This window comes from Phasianus colchicus, chromosome 9 (assembly GCF_987193195.1).
Source record: "Phasianus colchicus chromosome 9, bPhaCol1.hap1.1, whole genome shotgun sequence".
Taxonomy (NCBI): Eukaryota; Metazoa; Chordata; class Aves; order Galliformes; family Phasianidae; genus Phasianus; species Phasianus colchicus.
This window is the reverse complement of record NC_143444.1, coordinates 32,521,007-32,547,649: the sequence shown is the minus strand read 5'-3', so window position 1 is coordinate 32,547,649 and position 26,643 is coordinate 32,521,007. Positions and strand designations below refer to the sequence as shown.

Genomic DNA, 26,643 nt, shown 5'->3' with positions numbered 1-26,643 from the left:
AACTGCAGTATCAATTGTTGTTGTGAGACAAATCGGTAGTCATGTCAGGTTTCTTTAACTAAAAATATTATGTTATTTCCCAACTGAGGAAGGTTCTTCTGTTTCCGTTGGAAGAGCTGTTGGTGAACTAAGAAGGTTTTTATCAGTGAATGTTATGTCTTGTGGTTTGGCCTGCGTTTTTAATTTCTTAATTTCATCCAGCTACGCATACATACCTTGCAGGTTGAAGGACATGTTCAGTCTAAGAAGAATGGCTTATATTTAGCCACAGTGGTGTCATACTGGAAGATTTGGGCTGTGATACCACTACAGATAAAGTCTCTGTAGCCACTGCTGATAAATTGTTGTATATCATCATATGTAACTAATTTTGTGTCTCACCTTCAGATTTCATATAAATGGATGACACTCATATTAAAGCTGAAACTTGATATTCAACACTTATTCAGATTTCAGCCTGATCTAGTGGGAGGTATCCCTGCTCATGGCAGGGGATGCTTGATCTAAATTATCTTTAAGATCTCTTTCAACTCAAACCATTGTATGATTATATGATTCTGTGGCTCTATGACTTGAATATACTCAGAAGTGTTAGAAGTAGGTGAAACTTGAATTCAGATGACTCAAACCTTTCTTTCTCTGATAAAAACATGGTCTCCTTTATCTAGACCTTGCATTGCATGTTTTGGGTGAGATAAATCAATTCTTGAAGCATGTCAGCTTGAGCTGATGGTACAGAACTTCAGCAGCATCCAAATTTGCTAATACACTAGTTTTAGATAAACCAATTCACAGTGAGGAAAAAAAATTTAGAAGAATGGGGAGAAAAAGATACAGTTTTAGAAGGAGTGCTTTGTAGCATGTTTCCTGTTTTTTTATAACAGATAGGTCTCCTTCAGTAAGAACTTTCTCAGCATGCAACTTTATCTTTTTTTTTTTGGTCCTATGATAACATATTGATCTTGCAAATATTGAAATTAAAATTCATTTCCATGGTGATAAGAAATATGGCATTTAGACTTCACTGCAGGAGATATGCATGATTGGAGGTATGCATGAATATTGAGGGGTCATCCTTTTTTAAAGTGTTGTCTCCTTTCTGTTAAAAGAGAAATGGCTGAGAAACTATATACACACATAAACACTAATTGTAACTAAGATAATGTGATTTTTGTGCTTCGTTTCCTGAGATAGTTATGTCACTGGAAAAATCTGAGAAGAAAACTCTCTAACTCCAATGCGGTGCTAGAAAACTGGCATTTCTTTATTCTCACTACATGTAAAGGTGACATGACAAATCAAATACACCTCTTGGAGTTCAGGTACTACCTTTAAACAGTAAAGATGTATGCAATACATTTGCATATGAATTCATTCTTTTCCAAGAACTCATTAATATATGTTTATGTCCCTCTAGGCAAGCATAAAAGATAGCTTTGGGAGTCATCTCTCCCTTTACTTCATCTTCATTTTTTCAATCATCAGCTTCTTCTCAGTGCCCCGTGGCTGACCTTTTAGCTGTTTTCTCCCAATATAGGAAATTTCCCTTGCTTATTATGCCACAATGAACACCTTTCTATCTTGGTACACTATCACAGAATCATAGAATGGCATCATAGAATGGCATCATAGAATGGCATCATAGAATGGCATCATAGAATGGCATCATAGAATGGCATCATAGAATGGCATCATAGAATGGCATCATAGAATGGCTTGGGTTGGAAGGGATCCCAAGGATCATCAAGTTCCCATCCCCTTGCCACAAGGAGAGCCACCGATCTCCATATCTGGTACTAGCCCAGGCTGCCCAGGGCCCCATCCAACCAGGCCTTGAACACCTCCAAGAACAGAGCATCCACAGCCTCTCTGGGCAGACTGTTCCAGCACCTCACCACTCTTTCTGTAAAGAACCTCCCCCCGACATCCAATCTAAAGCTTCCCTTCTTGAACTTAAAACCATTCCCCCTTGTCCTATCACTGTTTACCTTTGTAAAAAGTTGATTCCCCTCCTTTTTATGATTTCTTTTTAAATACTTCAAGGCTGCAATAAGCTCTCCTCACATCCTTCTCTTCTCCAGGCTGAACAGCTCCCTCAGCCTGTCTTCACAGGAGAGGTACTCCAGCACTGTGAGCATCTTTTTGTCTCTCCTCTGGACCCTCTTCAACAGCTCCACATCTTTCCTGTACTGGGGGCCCCAGACCTGGACTCAGTACTCCAGCTGCGGCTTCACAAGGGCAGAGTAGAGAGACAATCACCACCCTGTCTCTGCTGGCCGCTCCTGTTCTGATGGAGCCCAGGATACCATTGGCCTTCCACACCGCTGGCTCATGTTCAGTTTTTCATCCACCAAGACCCCCAGGTCCTTCTCCACAGAGCTTTTCTCAAGGAGTTCTTTCCCCAGTCTGTATCTGGGATTATTTAAACCCAAGTGCAAAACCTTGCACTTTGCTATGTTGAACCTTGTTAGCTTCACATCGACCCACCTTCTGAGTTGGAGAGGTCCCTCTGGATGGCATCCCTTCCTTCTAACACATCAACTCCACCACTCAGCTTGGTGCCATCAGCAAACTTGCTGAGGACACACTCGGGCTTGTAATTGATGAAGATGTTGAAGGGCACCGGTGCCAAGACAGACCCCTGGGGGACATTGCTCATCACCATCCTCCACCTGGACATAGTGCCATTCACCACAACCCTCTGTGTGCAGCCTTCCAACCAATTCCTTATCCACCAAGTAGTCCACCCCTCAAATTTGTATCTCTCTAATTTAGAGATAAGGATGTGATAGGTGACCACATCAAAGGCCTTGCACAAATGCAGGTAGATGACATTAATCGCCTTCCTTGATGGTTGGACTGGATGAGATGGTTGGACTGGATGATCTTATAGGTCTTTTCCAACCTTAGTGATTCTGTGATTCTGTGATTCCCTTTGTCCACTAGTGTTGTCACTCCATCATAGAAGGCCACCAGCTTGGTCAGGCACAACCTCCCCTTGGTAAAGCCAAGCTGGCTGTCTTGGATCACCTCCTCATCCCTCATGTGCCTTAACTTGTCTTCTGGGAGAATCTGTTCCATGACCTTCCCAGGCACAGATGTGAGACTCACTGGCCTGTAGTTCCCTGGGTCCTCCTTCCTCCTTTTTTTAAAACGTGACATAATGTTTCCTTTTTATCCAGGCTAAATAATTCCAGTTCCCTTAGTCTCTCCCTGTAAGATTTCTGCTGCAGACTCCTCTCTTGCTTTGTTTACCCTCTCTGAATGTTCTCCAGGGCCTCAACCACTGTAACTCACAACAATTTATGTGAAACTCAATAAAAAGTCCTTGCACCTGGTGGATGCAAAGATATAAGTAGTCTATTGTGACTACGGTGCTTCAATGAACCAGGGATTGTTCAGAAAAACAAGACTGTTGACATACCAAGCAAAGCTAAACCAGAAACTGTTAGAACTGGCACACATTAACTCCTTTTGCTAAACTAATATATTGGTCCTTAAGCTAGTATATTGATACCTATTGCTAAACCAGCCTATATAACTTATAATAGATTTTAAAGTTAATTGCTGATCAAATCTGTTTGAAATATAATACTTGCTCTCTGAATGCATACAGTATAATAAGTACTTTATTTTCAAAGCGTGGTCTTCCTTGTCCAAAATAAATGAACTGTTCTTCATGCAAGTCTCTAAAGAATGGAACACTGTTACAGCAGAAGATTGTAGATTTTTTGGCTCTCATATTTTGAGTCAGTAAAACTTCTGACAAAACAGGCCAGGTGTGCTTCTGTCTTGGGCTTTTGCGAACAGCACAAAGACCTGCTAGTAGTGCTGTCATCTGAGATTCACTATGCAAGTAGAACCTTCTTCTCATTCCGTTGAATCAGAAACATAGTGCATTTACATGGAAGAGAAGAAGAGAAAAAGAAAGAAGGGCATTTGTGGAATAATGAATAGTAACCTTTATCACAAACTTCCTATGTGGATACATTTTTTTGAAGTAAGATGGTATTCCAAGCTAGAATAATATTATGCAGAAGAAGAGTGCATGCAAGTGGTCAGTCTGAACCACTGTGTATGGTATTGCATTACAATTCATATCTTATGTTACTATTAATTAAGTTTTCTAATTAGACCAGGCTTTTGTGATACTGTTTCAAATGCTTCCTTTTTGTAGAATAGAATAATGTGACAGGGCCATGAATCCTATTGATTCATTGATGGGTTGATCATAGTACCAGTGTTACTGTAGCAGAAAGTACTTTCAGTGTAACTGAAATAGCAAAACATAATTTATAATCTATCTTCAGCATAATAAGAGTAAACCTCCAAGAGTAGGAAGACTTAGGGAAAAGTGCTTGTTGTAAAACTAAAAGTGATGGTAAAAATTTGACAGTCTGAAAGTAAGAAGTCTTCTGCAGTGAACTTCTATTCTGTAGAGGGAAACTTCTGCCTACTTGTATAAGAGGTCCACTGTATACCTGCTTTTCTGGGAATCTTTTCAAGAAATAAATTTCAAGGAGTTTAAAGACAATACTTATCACCATGTTTGAAAAAGGAAAATGAGTCTATTCTCAAGATATGGCTAAGAGCTACCATTGATTTATGACAGTCTAGCCTTTTTCTTTCTGAGATGGGAAAGCTCTTCAGTTACGCAAAGTGTACCTTAGTATAAGAGCTATTGGAAAGAAAGCAATAAACATTGTCACCAAAGTCATAGAATCAACTGATAACCACCAAAAACCAGACAGATTCAATATCTGTTACACGTAGACACCTAAGGCCCAGAAATCAGTGTTTAGTGATAACTTGTGGTAATTTGTAGGGAACCGTGTTGTTCTGTGAGCATATCTGAGAACACTCAGAGTTTGATAAGACTTATTCTACCTTCTGAAACACAAAACATTTATTTTCTGCTAGTCTGGGATTTTCTATTATGCCTCTTTCCATTAGTGGTCTGCTTTTATTCATGTTGGACGACTGGGTATCTTCTTCTGTGTTAGTGGAAGACATACCAGGTGGTAAGTGTTGGGCTGGTACAGATAAATGCCGCTGATTATTTTGTAGACCTTGCAATGAATACTTGTTCAGTAATTGATCATTACTTGAATGTTAAGACACTTTTTTTTTTTTTCCCCACTCCTTACTCCTGAAGTGCAAAAGCATGTAACATTCATGATTGCTTAGCTGTATTTAGTATTTTTTCCTATTGCTCTAGTACCTGTGTCAGAGGCAGTCATATTTACAAAATCTGCCTGTGTAAGTAATGGAATGACTTTTTCTGCAGCATCTGCATATTGTGACAAGGAGGCAGTAGTGTGTTTGTATTAGCTATTGCATTAGCTTAATGCAGCAATGCAGAGACATCTAGTGGGATAACGTAAATTGACTTAGAATTGTCAAAGTACATAAGATCTTATCTACAAAGTTAGGAAGAAGCAGTGTATGATGCCATATGAGACTCTGCTTTGTTCAGTACTGTAAGGATGCCCACATTTTCTGTTTCTTTTACAGTGAAAGCTGAGCAGAATATAATGGCTGTGCTTTGTACAAGATATAATAATCAAGTTTGGACAGTAAGGTTTTTGCATTTAGTCTTTTCCTGCTAAATTGTAATGGTTCATTTGGGACTTTGAAGATGTTTCAGTCAGAGGTTGAAGAAACAGCAGGACCCAGGAAAAGAAGAAGACAAATAGAATAGCCCTTCAAAGTTCATATCAGCTTTATTTTTTGTGGTCACTTACTTGAGTGGTGGTCCAGTTAGAGAGCCAGAACTTGTAATGAAAGAAAGTGTTTGTAGCAGCTCCTGATCAAGACACTGTAGGCTGCATTAAGCCCTGAGGGGAAACTGTTTAAAAATTCATTCCTTATTTTCTCTTGGATGGAGAAAGTTAGTAGTCAAGTCAGGAGGGGAAATAGTTGTCCTCAGTACTAGTGGAATATGGTGACATAAAGGTACAAATGAGATCTCATTCAAGGCAGTGTCATACAAATGATATAAACTCCACGAGGATGGGAAAGCAGTGATAAGCCTAGTAAGTACTTACTGAGAAAAAACAGATTTATTATAGGTCAATGTTTTACTTTTGTTAGGATTACAGGAAATAAATGCCTGGCAGCCGTTTGAGTTAGATGGAGTTTTGTCTTAGGTGTTTAAGTCATCTTGGCAACAAATCCCCAGACTACCTGAGGAAGTGTGGTGTAAAGGAATTGTCTCCCTAAAAAGAGCCAGTGACTAGAACTTTCAAAAGATTTGTGGTGGGTTACCTCTCCAGCAGAAAGTTACATGCTTGTACCTGTTTCTTAAATTAGAAGCTAGATAATAATGTTAAAATATATGATTGGTATGTGCTTCTGACGTGGAAAAGATGGGAACTTGTTCTGGCTTATGAGCGTGTCACTAGGAAGAAGAGCCCTAATGCATGAGCTGGCCAGAATTCTCCTTAATTGTTTCTTTTGCACAGTGAGTAATATCTGGAATAAAGCAACTGTCTTTTTCAGGTTAGCAGATTCCTGCTGGGTCAACTGCGTGCAGAGCATCTACACTTGCACAAGCTGGTGCACCATGAAATGTGGTAGCTGAATTAGTGTTTTTCATAATCATTATCCTTTGAAATAAGTGGATATGCTGAATAATGGCTCTGATTCTTGTTATTTAATATTACTTGTACTGGATGTTACAGTAAAGCTAATTGTTTCTTCATCACTTGTATTTTTCTATGAGAGAATTCCTTGGACGTGATAGGGTTGCTGAAAAGCAGCTGATTAGCCACATAGAAAAACACAGTTTCCTTCCCCTTCTCTCCCCCCCAGGAGAATGATAAATAGTTTCAGTGCTATTGCTTTGTCGCTGAAAAAGGCACTGAGCTATATCCATGAATACCCCTTTCTGTTGCTGTCAGTACAATACAATATCTGTGCTAGCATCTGGACAACTGCTATAAACAGTAAAAGTGATAATAAGCACTATGTCCTTGTGACCAGCACTCTTGAACTATTGCATTATTTATCCCCTTAAATAACTTAAATGTTTGAGGGAGATATGTGTGATAATAAAATGTTTTTACATATTAATTTTTTTTTTTTTTGAAAATACGTAGATAATATATGTATATTTCCTTGTTAACACTTTTCTGGCATCTGCCTAGGTTCTGGGAAATTGAAAACTAAAATGAGACAAAAAATCAGAAACACCTACTAACAGAACAAAAATAAATAAAAAACTAGCTGAGCTACTAACAAGGGCTGGATTTACTTTTTATCCTATTAATGAAAGGTTTCCCATGCAGGGAAGGAAAAAAAAAAAAAAATTAAGTGTAGGTAGTGAAGCAATGCCCTGGGATAGTGAAGAGTAAGTCAGAAGGATGAATCAATGAAACTTTCTTAAAAAACAAACATTAGTCCACAAAAAGTAAATCTTGTTGCAGACTTTTCTTGTATAGCAAACAAATAAAATCCCTACAGTGATCCAAGAAGTTATATGTTATACCTAGAAATGTGGCTTTGCAAGTGAAAGGAATGAAAGCATGCGGCTGCCAAGAGCTCTTTTCCTAGCCTTCTTCCCATTATGGGCGTTGTAAGTGTTGCCAGGAAAAGGGTGATGAGAAAACCTATCTTGCTTGAGTAATACAAAGGCCAAAGCTTTCAATTCACTACAGCTTTCCAGGCTTTAGGACTTGCTACAGATTTACCAACACTGTAAAAACTGTGCTAACATCGTAAAAACCACGTTTCAATCCAGATCAAAAAGAGGAGTAATTTAGAAAGTAAACAGCTGCTTCATGTTGTGATTCTGATTCTGGTAAACAGGCTAGTGAAATACCAGCTAACTCTTAGTTGTTTTATTCTCATACCTGCTTTTGTCTTCAGAAGACATTGTCAAGCTTTTCCTAGTCTGTACATTACCTTCCTGACTCTATTTACCTGTGGTTTAGGAAAGCAATACTATATACTGACTCTAACAATGAGATTATCATCTTTCCTATGTAAATATATAATATTTTCAGATAGTTCTTACTGTATTAGAAACAATCAGAACTTAAAACTGAATCAGCAGGTTGTAGCTTCCAGCAAATTGAGAACACAGAGCTTTTTGTGAAGAATCTTTTGTCCTAACGACTTCCTAATCTCCCAGTGAGCTGGGGGTAGTAATAAAACAAAAAAGTTAATACAGCAACTTAATTGTACAGTGCTGCTGTCAAAAGAAGAGCATATTTCTGTGCTTAGAAATGATGAACTCAAGAGGGTTAGTCCATCTTCCTTTAATTTTTTTTTTTAAATGTTCTTCTGCAGAATTAGAGATATCAAAGCACTTGTGTCAATACACCAATCTATTCGTTGGGTGATGCATCCATGAAGGGGGAATTGAGCTAAAGACTAATATTTTTTTTTCACCAGTTTATGATTGAGCTGTTAGTAATGATTTGTAACCTGTTTATAACCACTCTTTGATATTTACATGAGATGATAGCTGTCTAAATCTTATATATTCACTATGAACTGTGTTGCAAATAGCAGTGAAATTAAAGCTGTAGGCCCAAACACTCAGTACATTTTCACTTGTTTCTATAGTGAATTATGTACAATTGTTTGGCAGTGCTGAGGCCATTGCTCTTACTGTACTAATGCAATGCATATGATAATTCTAGGTTTTTGTAATAATAGCTGATACTACATCAGATTTTCTTTACACTGTAACAGGATTTTAGTGAATTTAGGTTTGTTTTGGGTGTATTGCAAAACAAAACTCAAATACTAGAGCAGAAAACACATGAGCAGCTGAACACAGGCATTGTCTTATGGAAATGGTTTTGTGCTTCCTTCAATTCAAACTGAACAAAAAAAGATCTTTCATTAATACTGACTGCTCACTGAATTGAGACTGAAAGATGCCATGACATTGTAAGTGTCTTATCTCATGTTACTTCAAAATACACAGAAAAAATCAAGGGCAGTAGAAGTACAGTTATGTAATACAGAAGTATAGAATTACCAAAGTGAAATGAAAACTAAACTATGAGAAGGAATGGCTTTTGAAGCAGTTTTTTGATAATACCTCTTCAGTTTGCAACTATTAGAAAAGAATATTTGCAACTTGACGTCTCTGAATTCCACCTCAAACCCTCTTAAGCTCTCCTTAAAAGCCCACAAAACTGAAAATGGACTTCTTAGATTTGACACTTTTGAGAATGTTATTTCAGGCAAGATAAAGAAGCAGATTGCCTACAGAGTGCCATAGATAAATAATTTCTCTATGCTTCTCATTGTAGATTTAGCAAATATAGCTGGTACTTCTAGATTGCGTAATAAGTTAAACTATAAGAGAAAATTGTTTCTGTTCTTACTCTGCAAGCTCTTCAGTCTGATTGGAACACTGAAGGAAAAAATAAGACTGTAGTCTATGTAGTACTTTTTTTTTTTTTGCTGTTTTGAGCATGTTGGAATTGCTGTGTCTGCCCACCTGCTCATGTAAATCTGATAAGCACTTGCAAGCCCTTAGGGCAGCTGGCAATATCTTTAAACATGTTTTCCTCATTTTAGTGCAGTTTAACTTCAGTATCAGAGATTGTTAGTATAATAAAGGGCAAAGTCAAATATCTCTGTGCTTCCCCTCACTCACAAGTACAACTTTGCAGTATTGTATTTTACACGATTGCTCCGTAGAGTGGATTGGTTTGTTTTCATCTTTGTCCTGATCTTTCCTTTTTGCAAGCAGATGAAAGCTAAGAAGCTAAGTGCTTGCATGATTAGGAAATAAAATAACTTGCAGTTTTATGCATTACTATGCACTTATATACGTTGTCTTTCTTGGCTTCGTTAGCTGTATTACAAAAACAAAGCACATTACATTGTGATTACCTACAGCTTCCTCCTGATTATTTGAGCTGAAAACTTTCAATCACATGCTGGTTATGTTAGTAGTATACATGTTTTTAAGTAATTATGAGTTTGTGCTGTATTAGATAAAAGTTTATGTCAAATATTATTATAGGCGACAAGTTCCTGTACTGTAGCAATTGTCACTTAGAAATACCTATTTTTGCTTAATTTGCAGCCACTATGTGCCTTGAATCAAAGTGTTTGCTTAGTCTTTTATTCTTTTCTGTCTGCCTCTTTATGTTCTATATCTTCTTGCTACAAAGAATTATTTCACTTTAAAGTTCAGCTGTAGTTTATTGCCTGCTCTTTCACCGTTTCTTCCCTTCTAGGGGAATTTTGTACATTTTCCTACCAGCCCTTGCTGTAGTGGTTTCAGCATCACAGATCAGAGTGAACACAAGTGAAAGGCAAGGAATTTGATGTTTCCTTCTGTGTTGCATTTATGTAATATGTCACTATCAGAAGTGTCATTTTTGTAAAGGTAATTGTTGGTGACCACACTGTAATCATATTTAGATTAAAATATTTCTATCAGTGAATGATAGAATGAATTTGCACCTGATTTCTAGCTGTTAATTCTCTACAATGCACGTTTTTTTTCCCTGTAGGGAAAACTGCCATTTACTTTTGGCAGAACTGCTGACAAACATGGATGAGCAAGTTGTTAGAAGTGATTTTGTTCACTCATATGTGGAAAGCACATTCAGCTGTATAGAAAATCCGTTCCAGAGTTATTTGCAAATCTTGTCCAAAACTTCTGATGGATACTACATGTGTAATAAAGTAAACATTTTGTGTAGGGGGAAATCTTCCCGTAAAATAACTCAGTGATTATGACCCTGATGTCATGTGGTTGCAGATGTGGACGGTACATTGCTCACTGTGGTGCTTCGCCTTGGCTAGCCGTCAGCTGCCCAGCATGCGGCTCTCCCACTGCCCCTCAATAGGACTCATGGAGGAATGCCATGAAACTGCTTGTAGGTTGAGACAAGTAGAGAAATCTCTCGTCAGTTACCATCATGGACAAAACAAACTCAGCTTTGGGGAAGATCAATTTATTGGCAGTTAGTAAAGCAGTGAGAACTAAAAGCGAACAAAACCTGCCTTCCTCTCTGTTATCCTTCTACCTATTCTACGTGAGCGGTGCAAGGTGATGGGAATGTAGTCAGTCCATAATGCTTTGTTTCTGCTGCTCCTTCATCCTCATTCTTCCCCTGCTCCATGTGCAGTCCCTCCCATGAGATGCCATCTTTATCAAACTGATCCCACGTGGACTTCCTACAGAGGCACAGGGCAGCTCCTCAACCTCCTGATGCACTGAGCTCAGTGTCTGCAGGGCAGTTTGTCTGACGTCTTCTCATCTCTCTCACTGATATTGCACAGCGGGGTGGTTTTTGTTTTCTTTTTTTCCCTTTCTTTTAAATATCTTATCCTGGAGGCACAACCAGCACTGTCTCTGCGTTCCATCTGGAGCTGGCTCTTACCTAACAAGGAGCACTGTCTGGGCTCACCTTGCAAAACGCACCCCTGCAGCCCTCCTGCTGCCAAAACCTTGCCACATAAAGCCAGTGCAGTTAAAGATCAGGAAACATTTAACAGATCAAGGAAGTCTCTTATTTTCTTTCAGTTTTTAGTGAGCTGTATGTTGCTAAAACTGAAAAACTTACAGAATGTATAAGGAGAAAATCACACTTCAGGAGATAAACATGACCATTTTTCTAGTAAGTTTGTTGAAAAAGTAATACACCCAAAGTAACTGTAAATGCAGCTGTGTGTATACAGCCATCTCTGACAAAGTATCAGAGGTATCCCAAAGTGTCTCAGTATTTCATGGTCAGAACTCTTTGGTGGGATGCACTTTATTTCTGGTGATGAGCTGTGAAAGACAATCAAAAACCGGCTCAAACAGTGGGAATATGAGTAGGATGGAATGTGAACTCTGGACCAGATTTTTGCTTAAATTCTCTAGAGAGTGGGAAATACTTAGGGGACAAAAATCTGGGCAAAGAAGTAATGAAAAAGCCTTTCTTTCTTTCTTTCTTTTTTTTTTTTTTTTGTTTTAAATTTCTTTCTCCTCCCCCTCTTGAATCTGAATGCTGTCTTTTATTTAATTGTGAAAACACAGAATTACTTTGGTGTTCCATCACTAGCTGGATAGTGATTAAAATAAGGCTTAGCAGGGTAGAGATTCAAATCATAGTGAGGGAAACAGACTGTTTAAATAATTTTGTCTGTTAAGTAATGAGAATAGAAATGATTGTGACTTTGGTAATGTATTTTTTTTCTTCAAGCAGGTTGGTTATTGCATTTCTTAAAGCATTCCTGTACATAGGTTGATGTGAAAGTAATGCCTCCTGGTTATTTTCATGGAAACTACAACAGGGGGTCTTTAGGGGTCTACAGAGACAGAAACATCAATAGTGACAATTGCCCTCTTTTGTTTAAGAACACATTTGACTTTTTTTAAACTCAAGCTTTTGATTGACGAGGAATTTTTTTGAAGACAAAATAGAGAATGCAGTTGAAGTCTGTTCTCTATTAATAAGAAGAAAAAACTCAGAACAGAGGGTCACTTCTGACTGCTTTTGATCAACTGCAAGTAGTTTATTTGTTTAAGTAAATTCATAATTTAAATCTGCCTGTGTTATCGTTTTGTGAATGCCTTCGTTGTTCCAGATACGGAGCTGTTGCTGGCAGAGCACGTCTGACAGTAAATAGCAGCAGTGTCAGAGCTGAAGGTAAAATCAATGAAAATACGAGTCTCCATTGAAGCACTGGGTCTAATTAACATCATCTTACAAACTCCATTTGTAACCATGTATCTAATGGTTCAAAAACAGCCATGGGAGCTGCTGCTCCTTTCATCATACTGGACTATAGACTAGATGCATTCAAATAAGCAGGCATTCATAATCATCTTATGTATGGTGTTATACAGACAAATTTTAATCTCTGTTAAAGCAACAATAGCCACAAGACACCAGATCTCTATTTGAATGCTTTTCTTTATGTAATTTTTGTGTTTTCTGGTTGTTTGGTGTTTTTTCTTTCGTTGTTGTTTTTTGTTTTAAGAATACTGCTATAGGGTGTTTGTTTCTGTACAGAGAATAGTACATGAATTAGCACAAGGCTTTTTAATTTTAATCTTATTTTCTAGACAGATCTGCTTTTGCCTAACATTGTAATGAGTCTAAAGCATAACCAGATATTTTTGTATTAAAATATCGTACCAGATACTAGTAATCAAATACAAAAAATCCTATCTTAATGAGAAAACATGTTTGAAAAAGGAGATGCTTAACAAATCAGTAACATGGAAGATATTTATATCATAGGATCACCAAGACTGTAAAAGACCTCCAAGACCATCCAGTCCAACCATGCACCTTCCACCAGTATTTCCCCACAAAACCGTGTCCCTTAGTATCACATCTGAATGTTCCTCGAACACCTACAGGATCACCATCACACTGTTCCAGTGCCTGACTGCTCTTTTGGAGAAGAAATTTCTCCTAATGTCCAACTGAATCTCCCCTGGTGCAACTGGAGGCCATTTCCTCTAGCCTAAGCACAGCACAGTGACAGAAGTCTCATCCCAGGAGGTAGTTGAGTATGAGTGTACAACTGATGGCTAATATTTTAGAGATGATCAATTATATCTTCATCATATTCTATTACTGATACTGATTATGCTACATTTCTCAAAAAAGTAGACGTTAGAGGACACTGATTTTCTGTAATAGCAAAGTGAGTTATATGTTTGTATGACACACATCATTTGTGAGTTATAATATTAGATTATAATGTATATATTTTTTGTCACTGTGTAGTACAGGGTTTACTTAAAAATTTTGTTTGTTACTCCAGCATGTGGTTTTCTTTTTAAAATTTGCCACAGGAATGCCTATATATGTCTCATTACAGAGTTCTATAATAGGTTTCATGATCACATTGCTCAGGAAATGAAAATTTCATACTGGTGAAGATCAGCACATGGGCATTCTGTTTGTGTGTAGATGAAAGGAGATGTCTGGTTTATTAAGAAAAAATGGCTTCAGTGTTTTGGTTTTGTACAGTAAATACAATGCCTTGTATTTCCTTTTAGTACATAGGCATTATACTATCTAAAGCAGGAGTGCTAGACTTTCTAGCTCTAATGCATCTGTTCTGCACTTCTATGCTATGTAGGAAGCTGAAATGTATATTTTATTGAGAAAATAATTTAGTAAATGATGACATCTTCTACAGATAAATGTCCCATTTGACAAGAATGAAAAATCAATATACAGCAGATAGTTTTATATTTTAGACTGAGACTTGGCAGAGTAAATCTTGTTTAACATCTTTGCATAACTTGTACTGTGGGAGGGCTATAGAGGAAGAAAGATTTGCCAGCTGTGAAATGTAAGGACAGTTCACCGTCACAACAGCACAGGCTACAAAAGCACAGAAATTACTAACAGTGCAACAGCTTACTCAGTTAGCAATCATCAGTGTATTGCACAGAAGGCTTAGCACGGTGCTTGCGCAAGGCATTTTATTCCATGTCAAGTTAGAAAAGCTGAATTCTGTCTGAGAGCTACCAATGTAATGCTTTCTAAACACTAGACTAAAGCATGCAGTGTTGCCAGTGTTCAGCTGTTTAACTGGACTGTTTACTACAATAACATGGACTCTTTACTTTGTAGGAATTGCCACAGAAAAGTGGGTTCATTTTGCTCTATTTAGTTGGATGTGTTATACACAAATGCTAGTTCATAAATCATCAGAGCAGTGTTTGTGTTTAGTAAACAATGCCAAAGCCTTTTTGTGTTTTCTCTGTGTTTCTGTATCTTTTAAAAATACATATAATGAAAGTCTTTTCCCTCCCTAATGGGAAAAGCAGATACCGTCTGTTACACAAAACAGCTCTAGATCATTTCTTCTGAGGCTATGCTTTATGGATGCCTCGGTAGGGTTGCAGTTTTAATGGAAAAGCTCCTGGAATCACAAGTATCTGGGCATCGCTGGGTGGCACACTTTTGTAAACAATACTGAAGAAGCTGAAAATGACTCTTCGAATATTCCCTGACTTTGTGTTTATTACAGTTAACGTTTTTCTTTTATCTTCATTATGTTTGAAAAACAAACTGGAAATATTATTCTTTTGCAATTCAGCTTTTTACAAATAAATGCCATTCTCTCTGTCCCCTTTTCCTTATCATACTTGTTGGAAGTACTCAAGGAAAGTCTGTTAGAAACACTTGCAGCATTCTGCTGTGGGATATTGAGGCAATTCAGTACAATGCTTTTAAAGAAAAGCACAAAAAAAGATTTAATTGCCTGAATCTAAAGACTTCGAGAATATTTAAAACTACAGTATCATGTTTGATATGATTAAAGTATCATATATGTTTATCCAAAAACACGCATTAAAACTAGCTGACTTGTGCTCCCCATATCAGGAAAATGCAAAGTTTACAAGGTATTGTCTGCCTAGTAAACTCCGTACATTTTTTACATTTTCAGGACTACATTTCTTAAAATATTGTTTTCATTCCACTGACAGTCTGTGGAAAAAGTCTGTACACCCGATTTTCATCAGCTATAAATAAAGGGGAAAATGGAGTAGTTATTCCAGAATACAGAGTGATTCTTGATAGAAGAATGAGATCAGAAGGGTTTAGCTTGCAGCTCCAAAGAGGTAGTTCACTTACTTGTTGCTGCCAAACAAGAAATTACTTAGCATGCAACTGTGAGATACAGTTGTTGCCTCTGGAGTATCAGCAACTTTATATTGTCAACATTATGGATAGATGTAGTGTTAGGATGTATGTTAAATTTATCTCATGGTAAAAGGGACACCCTCAGATTTTTTAAGCTTGAAGAAAAACAACTTCGATCTTGACTTCCGAAACTAGGTTGTTGTTTTGGTAGTGCCTGCATGAAATTATTTTAACAGAATTGAGTAAATGGGGATTTATGGAAGATGTTCTTCAAAGATTGTTGTTAACAACCCTTATGTATAGATTTTATTTTTAATAAGGGCATGGTTTTATGCTGTTTTATTTTAAATACAGGTGAACCAAGGAAATTTGACCCAAAGTTCAGAGGACCTATTCATAACAGGTAAATATCTTAAGTCATTATGTTTTTTTCTGTTTTTGTTTTGCAGTGAGCAAGGGGAAAAAAAAATGGTTAATAAAACATGTGAATTTGATACTGAAATTCCCTTTAATCCAAAGACTACCTTTCCCACACTTATGCGTGTGCTTTTAAGTTCTTTCAATGTGAATGCCAGTTTTGTAAACCTTATATTGTTTGTATTGAGTCATGCAATCCTAGAATGGCTTAGATTGGGCTGTCCTTAAAGATCATCTAGTTCCAAACCCCCTGACATGGGCAGAGTTGCCAACCACCAGCTCAGGCTGCCCAGAGTCCTATCCATGGCCTTGAGCACCTGGGATGGGGCACCCACAACTCTGGGCAGCTGTACAGTGCCTTATCACCTCTGGGTTAGGAACTTCCTCCTCACATCCAGCGTAAATCTCCCTCCTTTAAGTTTAGAGCCATTACTATGAGACCAAGTAAAAAGTCACTCTTCCTCATGTTTATAAACTCCCTCGGAGTTTATAATCTATTGGAAGTTTATAAAGTTTGTAAAGTACCAGAAGGCTGCAATGAGGTCTCCCCAGGTCCTCTTCTCCAGACTGAACGCTTCCAACTCCCTGACTGTCTCCATGGGAGAGGTACTGCAGCCTCTGAGCATTCCATGGCCTCCTCAGGACCTGCTCCCATAGCCCCATTTCTTTCTTGTTCTGGGGGCCCCAGATCTGGACACAGTACTCCAGACGGAGCCTTGCGGGGGCAGAGGTTAGGGAGTGTATCTGTGGCACAGGGGTCAGAATTGGTTGATCTTTAGAGGTCCCAAACCATTCTATGCTGTAGCTTGCTGTTAGTAATGCACCACTGCTGTGATGACGACTGCAATTTCAGCTGTGTGTATGTGCTGTTTTAATTGTACATTCTACCATTCCACAGTGGCTTCTTAAGAGCAAAGTGAAGTAAAAACTGATCTATAAGTGGTATATGATGTATGTTAAGTGCATTTTTAATGTTCTGGTGAGACAGTGTTGTTGGAAACAATATAAAATAGATCAGTTCACTAAACACTGAAGGTGTTGCTCCACTGTACAGTATGCCATCTGGCATTGATTCCTAAAATGTTGCTTAGAGATCTTACTTTGCAGTGAGGTGCACTTGGGTTCAGATTCAACCTATTGCTTCTGCAAGATACCTAAATGACTTGTCTAACCATGTGGAGTCATCAGTGCACTCCATGTGCAGTACATGATAGACATACCCCTGAAGCAGTTTAAGATTTTTTTAAGACAATGAATGTTTCTTTTTACTTTCTTTTTTCCAATTAAGTAAGTAAAATAAAGTAAATAAGGATTAGCTAGTTTTGATGAGTAAAATCCTTTCTCAGAATAATTCCCAAGAGTTCAAAAGGAGAAAAATTGTCTTCTGCACTGAATTTGCTTCTGACTTTGAGATTTCTGTGGGAGGAGAGACATTAGAGTGTTTAACCCCCAGACAGCCTGGCACCACACAACCACTCACTCACTTCCCACAGCAAGGGAGAAGAGAGAATCTGACAGCCAGAAGTGTGAGAACTTGTGGTTTGAGATAAAAACAGTTTGTTAAGTAATGCAAAAGCTGCATGCGCACGCAAAACAAAACAAAGGCATCGGTAACATCCTCTTCTCCTTCCTCCCCCTTTTTTATTGTGTTAAATGGTGTAGGATATCCCTTTCATCAGTTGGGGTCAGTGTCCCCTGCTCATTTCTTGTGCACCTCTGGCCTCATCTCTAGCGGACCATGAGAAGCTGAGATGTCTTTGATTCTTTAAGCACTGCTCATCAGCAACCAAAGCATCTATGTACTCTCATCACTGTTTTTCACCATGAATCCAAAACACAACGTCATACAGAGCTCTATGGTTCATATATCCCAGCCAAAACCAGGACAACTAGGTGTGTATGGTGTGAGTGTGGATAAACCTATCTTTGCTTTCAGCTGATAAAATAAATGACCTGCTCTTAACCTCATGGTCAACTTTCTGTAATCAGGGAATAAGTTTCTCTTCAGTTTTGAAAATGAAGAGGGATATCAAGAGGGATAGGCTGCAAGTTGTGTATGTCAGTGATGAAAGGTACATAGAGAACAGTTACATCCTATCATAGAGGCTGCTGAAGTTAATGTACTTTTCAAGGTACAGTAGAGTATAAATGTTTACAAGTTGTTGAGCACCAAATGATCCTCCAAACCACTAAAAATCTGAAAACCTGAGAAACAGAAAGCTAAGTCTTATTCTGCAAGGAGAAACATTTATCTGGACTTCACTGATTTTTCTTTCTGAAGAGAACAGAGCTGTTGCCGCTGGTTGAAGTACTGAGCAATGGGGTTAATAGGAGTGTTCAGTGAGACAGTACGTATGGTACATTGCTACTGCCATAATTCTGAATGGCTTTGTGTGTGGAATTTATTTTATAAAAATGGAATAAATGCAGTGGCTGTGAGGGAGGCAACTGTCTCTCTCTACTCTGCCCTACGAGGCCCTGTTTGGAGTACTATGTCCAGATCTGGGGCCCCCAGCACATTTAAGACATGCTAGAAACTAGACAAGAGTTTGCGCCCTATAAAGGTTCTATGAAGAACAGAACGTCCTGCATTCTGGGTAAGTGTTTATGGGTTCATGATGGGTCTGCAAAACTTCAAAGTAAGATCTAGCACAAACAAATGTAACTGTTAATTGTACTTAGTTATCATAGAATGAGACCTCTGGGAATTATACTTGAAGAGATTTTTGAGACAATATCAGTTGTAATTAGAATATTTATGGTGGCTCATTTCTCCTGAGAGTTCTTCTATTAAATCTTCTGTCTCTTAAAAATTTCCCTTATGGAGTGAGAGCCAAGCTTCAACAGAGTGTCTGAACAAACTCAGGGAATGAACAGCATTTTTGGCTTCCTTTCTTCTGCTTTAAGCAGTTGTCCTTCATTAGATAACTGTTATACTGACCCTGAATCTGTACCAGCTTTGTCTTACTAAACATTTATTTCAGTGAGATGGTGAAACTATCTCCCTAGAGATACAGGATTTTTCATTTATTTTCCACACCTGAAAACACTTCCAAAGTTCTGCCGTTGTTTCAAAGGTCATCTCCTTTATACTACAGAATAATGGTTATTTATAAGAGGAGAACATAGATTGGAAAATGGAAAGAATGATAGACACTAAAAATTACTGTTTTTCATTGGAGATTGCATTATGAGATCTCTTTTCATGCTCAGGCTTCAGATTGCATCCACTTGGCTCCTTGCATAGACTTGCAAGGAGAGCTGAACATTGCTGTGTTTATGAAAGCAGTCTCTTACTTTCGCTTTGTAATGAAGCATGCATTATGTTTTCTGGAGTGACTATTGCTCAGTCTTATATCATGGAAAACTGGAATACGGCTTTGATCAGGTCAGTACAGAAGCCATTTATTACTACCAGGGAAGAACGGAGAGCAGCAGCAAGTGTTGTCTCCGTAAATGCATACTTGCCCTTCTCCTACCCTCTCAGGAGTTCATGTTTCCTATTAATTGCATTGTTGGAATGCCTCTAATCAGGGTCCGACACTGGAGAAAAATGTCTGGTGGTCCACATCTCTACTTCTCTGCCTGCATAAGCTGAGTAGATAGACAATAAAGAGAAGATGTTAATTGGATTGAATACTTGCATCTTAGTTTTCACTCCAGAGAGTGGTGTTTTTTGCTTGTCTGTAAATGAAGATATGCCTCTCCACAAGGTCTTTTTTTCTCTTTCTGTAGAGCTTATTTTAGTTGCACTAAGTGAGGTCAAGCAGCTGGATAAGAATTTCGTGCACAGATTGGGATAGTAGCAGGTGGGCTGTATTTCTTAGTTTCACTGTTGTTTTTCCATTCATAACCTGCTTATAATACAGGTAAGCTGTACTGAGTCATCATCTCAAGACATTGTTTATAAAATTTGATACCAGTTTTAAAGGACACACTGAGCATGTTTATAAGCATCTTGCAGTGAAAGCAGGACCTTAACATCTCAAATGTGATTTAGTGGAAGACTTTAGAAAATAGTAAGTGCAGATACAGATATGTTTATGTGGTATATTCAGATGTGAGAAGACTGTGACACTCGGTGTTTTCAAATGGTTGTATTAGATCCCTTATTTTTAAAAAGTGTTCCTTTCTGTTCCTAGGCACTGTACAGATGTTATTTGCTGTGTAATCTTCATAGTTGTCATTCTGGGTTACATTGCGTTAGGAATTGTAGGTAAGTAAACACAGGTATAGTATATAGTAGTGCTTTCTCATGCCAATGATAAGCAACTCTGTGAATGTTATTACTTCTAACTGGCATGTCCTTTCTGCTTATATCTACGTAAAGCTTTCAGGTCAATAAGCACTGCCTTGCCTAGAATCAAATTGTGAATTAACATTCAGTGTCTGTCGTAATTAGAGAGAAGTTCAAAAAGAAATGTTTGAAATTTTGAAATGAAATGTGCCCAAAAAGATGATGATTTGATAATTTTACAATCACAGTGACTGTTGTGGAAAAATCCTTTCATTTGTCATTAATCTGACAGCAAAAGTCAGAACTGAATACTTTGATATTTAAAAGGGTTTTTGTTCTGAAGATTACCAAAAGAACATATGTGAGCAGTGAGTGATGATAACTTCATTTAGTTTGGGATCCAGAGTTACTTGCGCATCAGGACATTTATTAATCCGTAATAATCATTTTATTTTGTGTGAGAGAATTGCATAAATGCATGTGTGTGAAGGGAGAAATAATACTATTAAAATGTACTTAATGCATGTCTGCATGTTTGCCTAAACTCTTTCAGTTTACTTGTAAAACATCATTTTAGCTCTGCCTTAGATTTAAGAAAAGCTGTTAGTTTTCTTCACTATTCTGTATTACTGTTTTCTGTTCAGTACAGAGAAGAGGTTGCATTAATTCTTGGGGATATTTGAAAGCTGTTTGGATGTGGTCCTAGGCAACCTGCTCTAGGTGTCTGTGCTGTTGTCCTCTTTCTATCTGATTGATTCTTCATTGGTGTTCTGCTCCGTCCTTCTGTCAGTATTCAAACACAAAGCCAAAACTGAAGGAGTGGACTCAGATGAGAGGAACATTTGTTGTTTTCTTGAAGGTACAAATGCTTCAGTGGCTGCTGGCCTGCTTTTGTGCAGACAGGCAGTGTTCTGGAGTGCTCGTATCTGGACAAAAACACTGGAAGTTTCTAGCTGAATAGTGTTCTTGTGCTATGAAGTCTTGGCTTCCTTTCTGGCGCTATATAAACCTCTAATTTTTTGGCTGGAACTTTGTCAACCTCACGTGTGCAGATTCCAAGGAATCCCACATACTGTATGTTGAAGAACATAACAGATGACTGGCCAATTTTCTGCATGTGATGCGAAGCAGTGAATTAGTCATGTTCTCTGCTCTGCACATGTAGGAGTTTCCTACTAGACGCAAAGCTTCTGAACAGCCTTCTTTTGCAAACCTTATGAAATACTGGTTAGAAATAGAACCTATTCCTAGGGCAGATACCAAATTTGTAGCTGGTGACTTTTTCTTTGTTTCTTACAGAGTAGATTCAAATTCTCAATCTAGAAACATTTATCTCAGCTCCAAATCCAGATCCACATGGTCCCTGTTTTTCAAATTTTCTAATACAGTGCTTCAGCTATTCTTTTTACACTGATTTATTTTGAAGAAAAAGGTGTAATGAGTTTTGGCTCAACTCCAGGGATCAGCCCTGTACAGAATGCATGCATGTAAATACATTTTACATTAAGAAAAAATTGATTATAGATCAGTCCTTAGTCATGAATTATGCCTTATGGCTTATCATGGAGACAATAAAAAGTACGTTTCTGTAATTTCTTGAATATTTGTCAGTAATGATCTGGATCTCCGCCTAATCTATTTTAAGAAATATGCTATAAATGTAGATTTATCACTCTGCTGCTGTGGTTGAAAATCCAAATCAAATACTGCCCTCAATATTGTATGTGTAGCTCACATAGGCCTTAGCTGTATGCTCAGGATAAAGACTACCCTTTTGAAAATACGTAGTAGAGGTAATGATAATAAGAACAGATTTACAGCTAACTTTTAAATACCAAAGCCTCTTCTAATGACATTTTCTCCTTAGCATTCACAACCTTGGCATAGTTCTAGAGCATAATAAAAGAGGATGTATACGATATATACAGGCAACAGCTCTTTTTCATACTGTCCACATGTATTAGCTCTACTTCAGTAGAAGAAATGACAGAGCTGCAGTTCTACTGAAAATGAAACTGTGGTGTCATAATTGCTGCTCTGAGGGTCAACTCAATTGTATAGTATGGTTCTGCTATTCTTTCATTTTCTGTTTTCATCTTCTTTTTGTTTGTGCCCGCACTCAAACTGCAGCCTTATGAGCATTAGAACATGCTTGAAAAAAAAAATCCTATATGACTAGATTCTATTTCATTTAGTGTTTGACAGTGAGTTGTCAACAGTGCAGCACAGCACACAAAACATGGTGCTGCTCTGTCAGGCTCGTTCTTGTGATAACCTTCTTCTCCCTGTTGAATTAGATACTTATTTTTCACTACCTAATCCAGTAAAAAACAACTGTTTATCACATAGATCCTTTTACTGTCATTGTTCTCAGTTTGCAAAGAAAGTGTCAGAGGAGCATTTATTAATCTTGATGGCTAAGCCTTGAGACAGGCAATTAATGAAGCTGCGTATTTTCTCTTGTGCTGGTAATTTTCCCTCTCTTTCCACTGCAGAGTTAATCAAATGCTGAATGTTTATGTTCTATAACAGACTAGTGTTTTTTTTAGCTCTGCTCTGGAATTTAGCTTACAGGCAGCTACGTCCACCTGGCAGCTGGTCCCAGTGGTGTAATTTCGCAGAGAAAAGTGTGCTAAATTACTTTTATATAAATCAAATCATTTTAGATATTGTTTGATTAAAAACAAGACTCACACCTCGGGCACGAAGGACAGGTACTGCCAAGCAAGAGAAGTTTTAGACAGTTTGACAATGGCAAAGCAGTCTAAATAGAAATTCTATTGAGAAGTAACTTTGGCTCTGATGTGGTGAGGTTTATCTCCACTGGTTCCTGCTTAGATAGTGTTTAAAAAAAAAAAAAAAAAAAAAAAAGTGATCAAATGAGAAAAATAATTTGCCAAGCAAAAATTAGTTAAAAATAAAAAGTTTGGGGCTAGAAAAAAATTGGTGTAGAAGAATCGTTTAACAGCAGACAAGTAAAACCCAAAAGGCTTTTTAGATCTGTGTTGGAGCTTGGTTCATTTGGCAACAGACTTTTAAGCGTATGAAAAACAAAGTCATATCAAAGTAGAAGGAAAACTCCCTATTGCCCAAGTCACAGGGAAGAAAGTATACTCGAGGCAATTATCAGAGAGCTGTCTGCTTTCTGATGTCATACACTTATGTGTATTTGAGTTATATGATACCTCCTAAATGTTCCCACTAGCTAGTGTGAATGAAATAAGTGAGATTTAATGAATGAAAATTTCAATGGAGTTTAACATCAGTGAAGCACTTCAACTTTCTGTGAGCATCAGAATGCCACAGTTAATCTGAAATGCATTCAGTCTGGATGTTCAGAAATTAATTGATACAAAGCAGCAAATTAATTTACAAACTCCAAAACATGGGCAAACTAATATGTGTTAAAATGAACTAGAGTATTCATACTGGTAACCTAAAACCATTCAAGGTGGAAGGTAGCATTACAGATTCTCTCTTGGTAGATGATCTTATAACTATTTGCAAGTCACCCAAGATATGTTGTGTATCTGTCCCAGACATTCCAATAAATTTGCACTCTGCTCTCTGAGATCTTGTCTAGGTAGTCCCTACTGCACATACAATGAGCGTTAGTGTAAGCACAGCTATTCTCAACAAAATGTCCTTGAGGAAGATTACAGCTTCCTAAAGGGGTAAAATTAATACTGCAAAGTGGAGAAAAAATGGGGTAATTACACTGAAGCAAATTTAAGATGGTGTGCATCGGTCAAAGCCTGAAGTTCATGCTATGGGAGCTTCTCACTTTCAGTATGTTTTGCGAGAGTGGGAAGGTAGGGACTAAAATCTCTGTAATGCTTGCAACATTTTGCACATAATACAGTCTCAAGAGAAAGGTTGGAAGAGGAGTGGCCTTTTTTTACACTTCTTTAGCAACCTGATTTTAGAAAGTTAGCTCAGGGTATTGATAAGGAAGTATATTCTACATATTTTACTTTGAGATGATGCTTCAAAAAATGAAGTTACTTAAACTGCAGATCAGCAGATAGTAGTCAGTAATTCAAAGACCAGTCATTGGCTAGTCATAAAAGGAATTTACTCAGATCTGCACACTGTAGCTTAGAAATGATGATACTAGTGCATGGTGTGCACTTCATTCTCAGAAGAAAATAACAATGCAGGTGAAAATGGCTTGAAAAAGAAGGCTTGTTTTAAATTGGAGTTTAAAAAGTTCAACATAAACTTCTTTTCCCATTCAGGCCTATGGTACATACTAGCTATGTATGTAATGTATAAGTTGCCAGATATGGACCTAATAACTGAAAAATGGGATAATTACTAAGTGAGAGAACAGGAAATATTTTGATTAAAATAGTGTGTTTTTGTTCACATTCCTGTTACAAATGGAGTCCATTGGATTCAGTCACAACTGGTGTATTTCTGTCATACCTGGGTAGTCCAAGGATTTCAGTACTGCTGCGGTTGTTTGTGAATACTGTAATTTGTCTGCTTAGTCAACTCCCTGGTTCTCTGTGGCTGTAAGCCAACAAAAGAACTTTTGCAGAACCTCCTCTTTCACCTTTTGAAAACGATTATTTTTTTTAAAGTCCATTATCTCATATTTTGGATCCAACTCAGATATGTTTGCCCTGCAGATAAAAAGTGAACTGACTTGCTTTGTTACTGATTCATCTATACTGTAGTTCAGTTAGTTTGTTTTGTATTGTTGCTTTTTATTAGGAAATATAAACACCAATATCCTTCAGTGACCATCAACAAAAATTGAAACGGTTCAAGAGAGGTGAATTTCAACTATTACCATTACTGCTATTCACTTGACTATAATGTTAAAATATATGTATATTTGCAGCTTGGGTACATGGCGATCCCAGGAAAGTGATTTATCCAACTGACAGCTATGGGCAGTTCTGTGGTCAGAAGGACACCTTCAATGAGTGAGTACTAAATCTGAACACCCATCTTTATGACTCATGCACTATGAATAAAAAATGAGGTTTCTAATCCTCTGTCTGCAAGGGTTCTTGAGCAAAGTTGAAGAGACATCAACACTTGACATCTTCTTACTGCATGTATTCCAAATAAAGTTCAGAAATAGATTAGTTGCTCAGAGGAAATCTAAACATGTATTATTACTATAGTGCAGTTGTTCTCATCATTCAGAGAATATTTTTAGTTAAGTATGAATGTAACTAAGATTGCATCACTAATAGCATTGGAAGTGACTAGCTGGTTCATCTTCTTACAGCAAAGTCTAGGGAAGCTCTTCTATCCGTCCTGGTAAGAGTAGTCTCTAGAGCATGGTAGTTTCTTGATTTCCCTCAGCACGCAACAAATGCCATAAAAGAAAACGTAGTAAAGCTCTTATTTGCTTCTGCTGCTTATCCAGTGTATGCAGAGGGGAGACTATGTGGTCAGGCAGCTGTAGCCATACCCTTCTTGGGGATATCAGCCCCCAGGTGCTCTATTTACTTATCTTGTTTTCCTAGTATTTTATATTTGGACTTTTGGGAATTCAGATGTCACATCATTGTTTTCTCTGAAAATCTAAGAGTGTCTAATGAAAAAGAGAATTAAGAAATATTTTTACTGCTTCCCTTTCAAAAAGTAATCATTTGGTACCTTTTATGCCCTTGCTGACTAAATGAAGTTGGAAATTGTACAGAAATCAAAACAAAAGCTAGTATTTGATAATGGCTCTTTGCTGCTGCTTTATTTTTGATTTAATTTTCTGGGGCAAAAAACTGTGAAACCACTGCCCAAAGGACAGTTCAAAAGGAAAGGAGAAGGGGTAGAGGAAGAGCTAATATTTACTCTCAAACTCTTTACAGAGGAAACAGACTAGGCTCTGTAAGAAGACAAAATCTGTTCCACTCTGACTATGATTCCTGATGGTAGTTGTTGGCAAGGCCGTAGGAGTCCTCTTCCTCTGTGAAAAGAGTTGTAATGCTGTGTGTGTGTTCCATGACACTGCACACACTCGCCTGCTGTTCACCCACTGCTCCATTTGTCTTTGCCCTCTCTGTAGTCCACAGGAAGCACTGGCCAAATAGGTTTGGGGATCAGAGACACACAGCATCTGTTCATTGAGTGTGACATGTAGCCAGATCATTCTGATTCTTGTCACCCACTCGCATTCCTGATTTCTCTTTGTTACACAAGTCTTCAGTTATTTCCCAATTTGTATGCAGAAATGTCCCTGTCATTGCCAGGGAATAATATAGCCACTGAGGATGCATTTTGGCATTTATTTGCCACATCAAGGAGGTTTTTTATAAAAAAAAATTAAGTCAAAAGTTACATAATAAAATTTACTGTACAGGCAGAATTGTTCATGACAACATCAGCATTAGGGCCTGCCAGAAGGCACCTCTAAACAAATCCCTCAGGTCAGAAAAAGTGGAGGTA

The 26,643-nt window shown here is 37.8% G+C and overlaps 1 protein-coding gene across 1 annotated transcript in view; it reads left to right on the top strand.

Moving 5' to 3' along the window:
• SLC44A5 (solute carrier family 44 member 5) overlaps positions 1 to 26,643 on the top strand; it is a 56,625-nt gene that overhangs the window by 2,005 nt on the left and 27,977 nt on the right. The window contains exons 2-4 of the mRNA XM_031604468.2: positions 15,939 to 15,987; positions 20,144 to 20,217; positions 25,088 to 25,172. Coding sequence (XP_031460328.2) covers positions 15,939 to 15,987; positions 20,144 to 20,217; positions 25,088 to 25,172 — 208 coding nt within the window. The remainder of the gene's footprint in view (positions 1 to 15,938; positions 15,988 to 20,143; positions 20,218 to 25,087; positions 25,173 to 26,643) is intronic.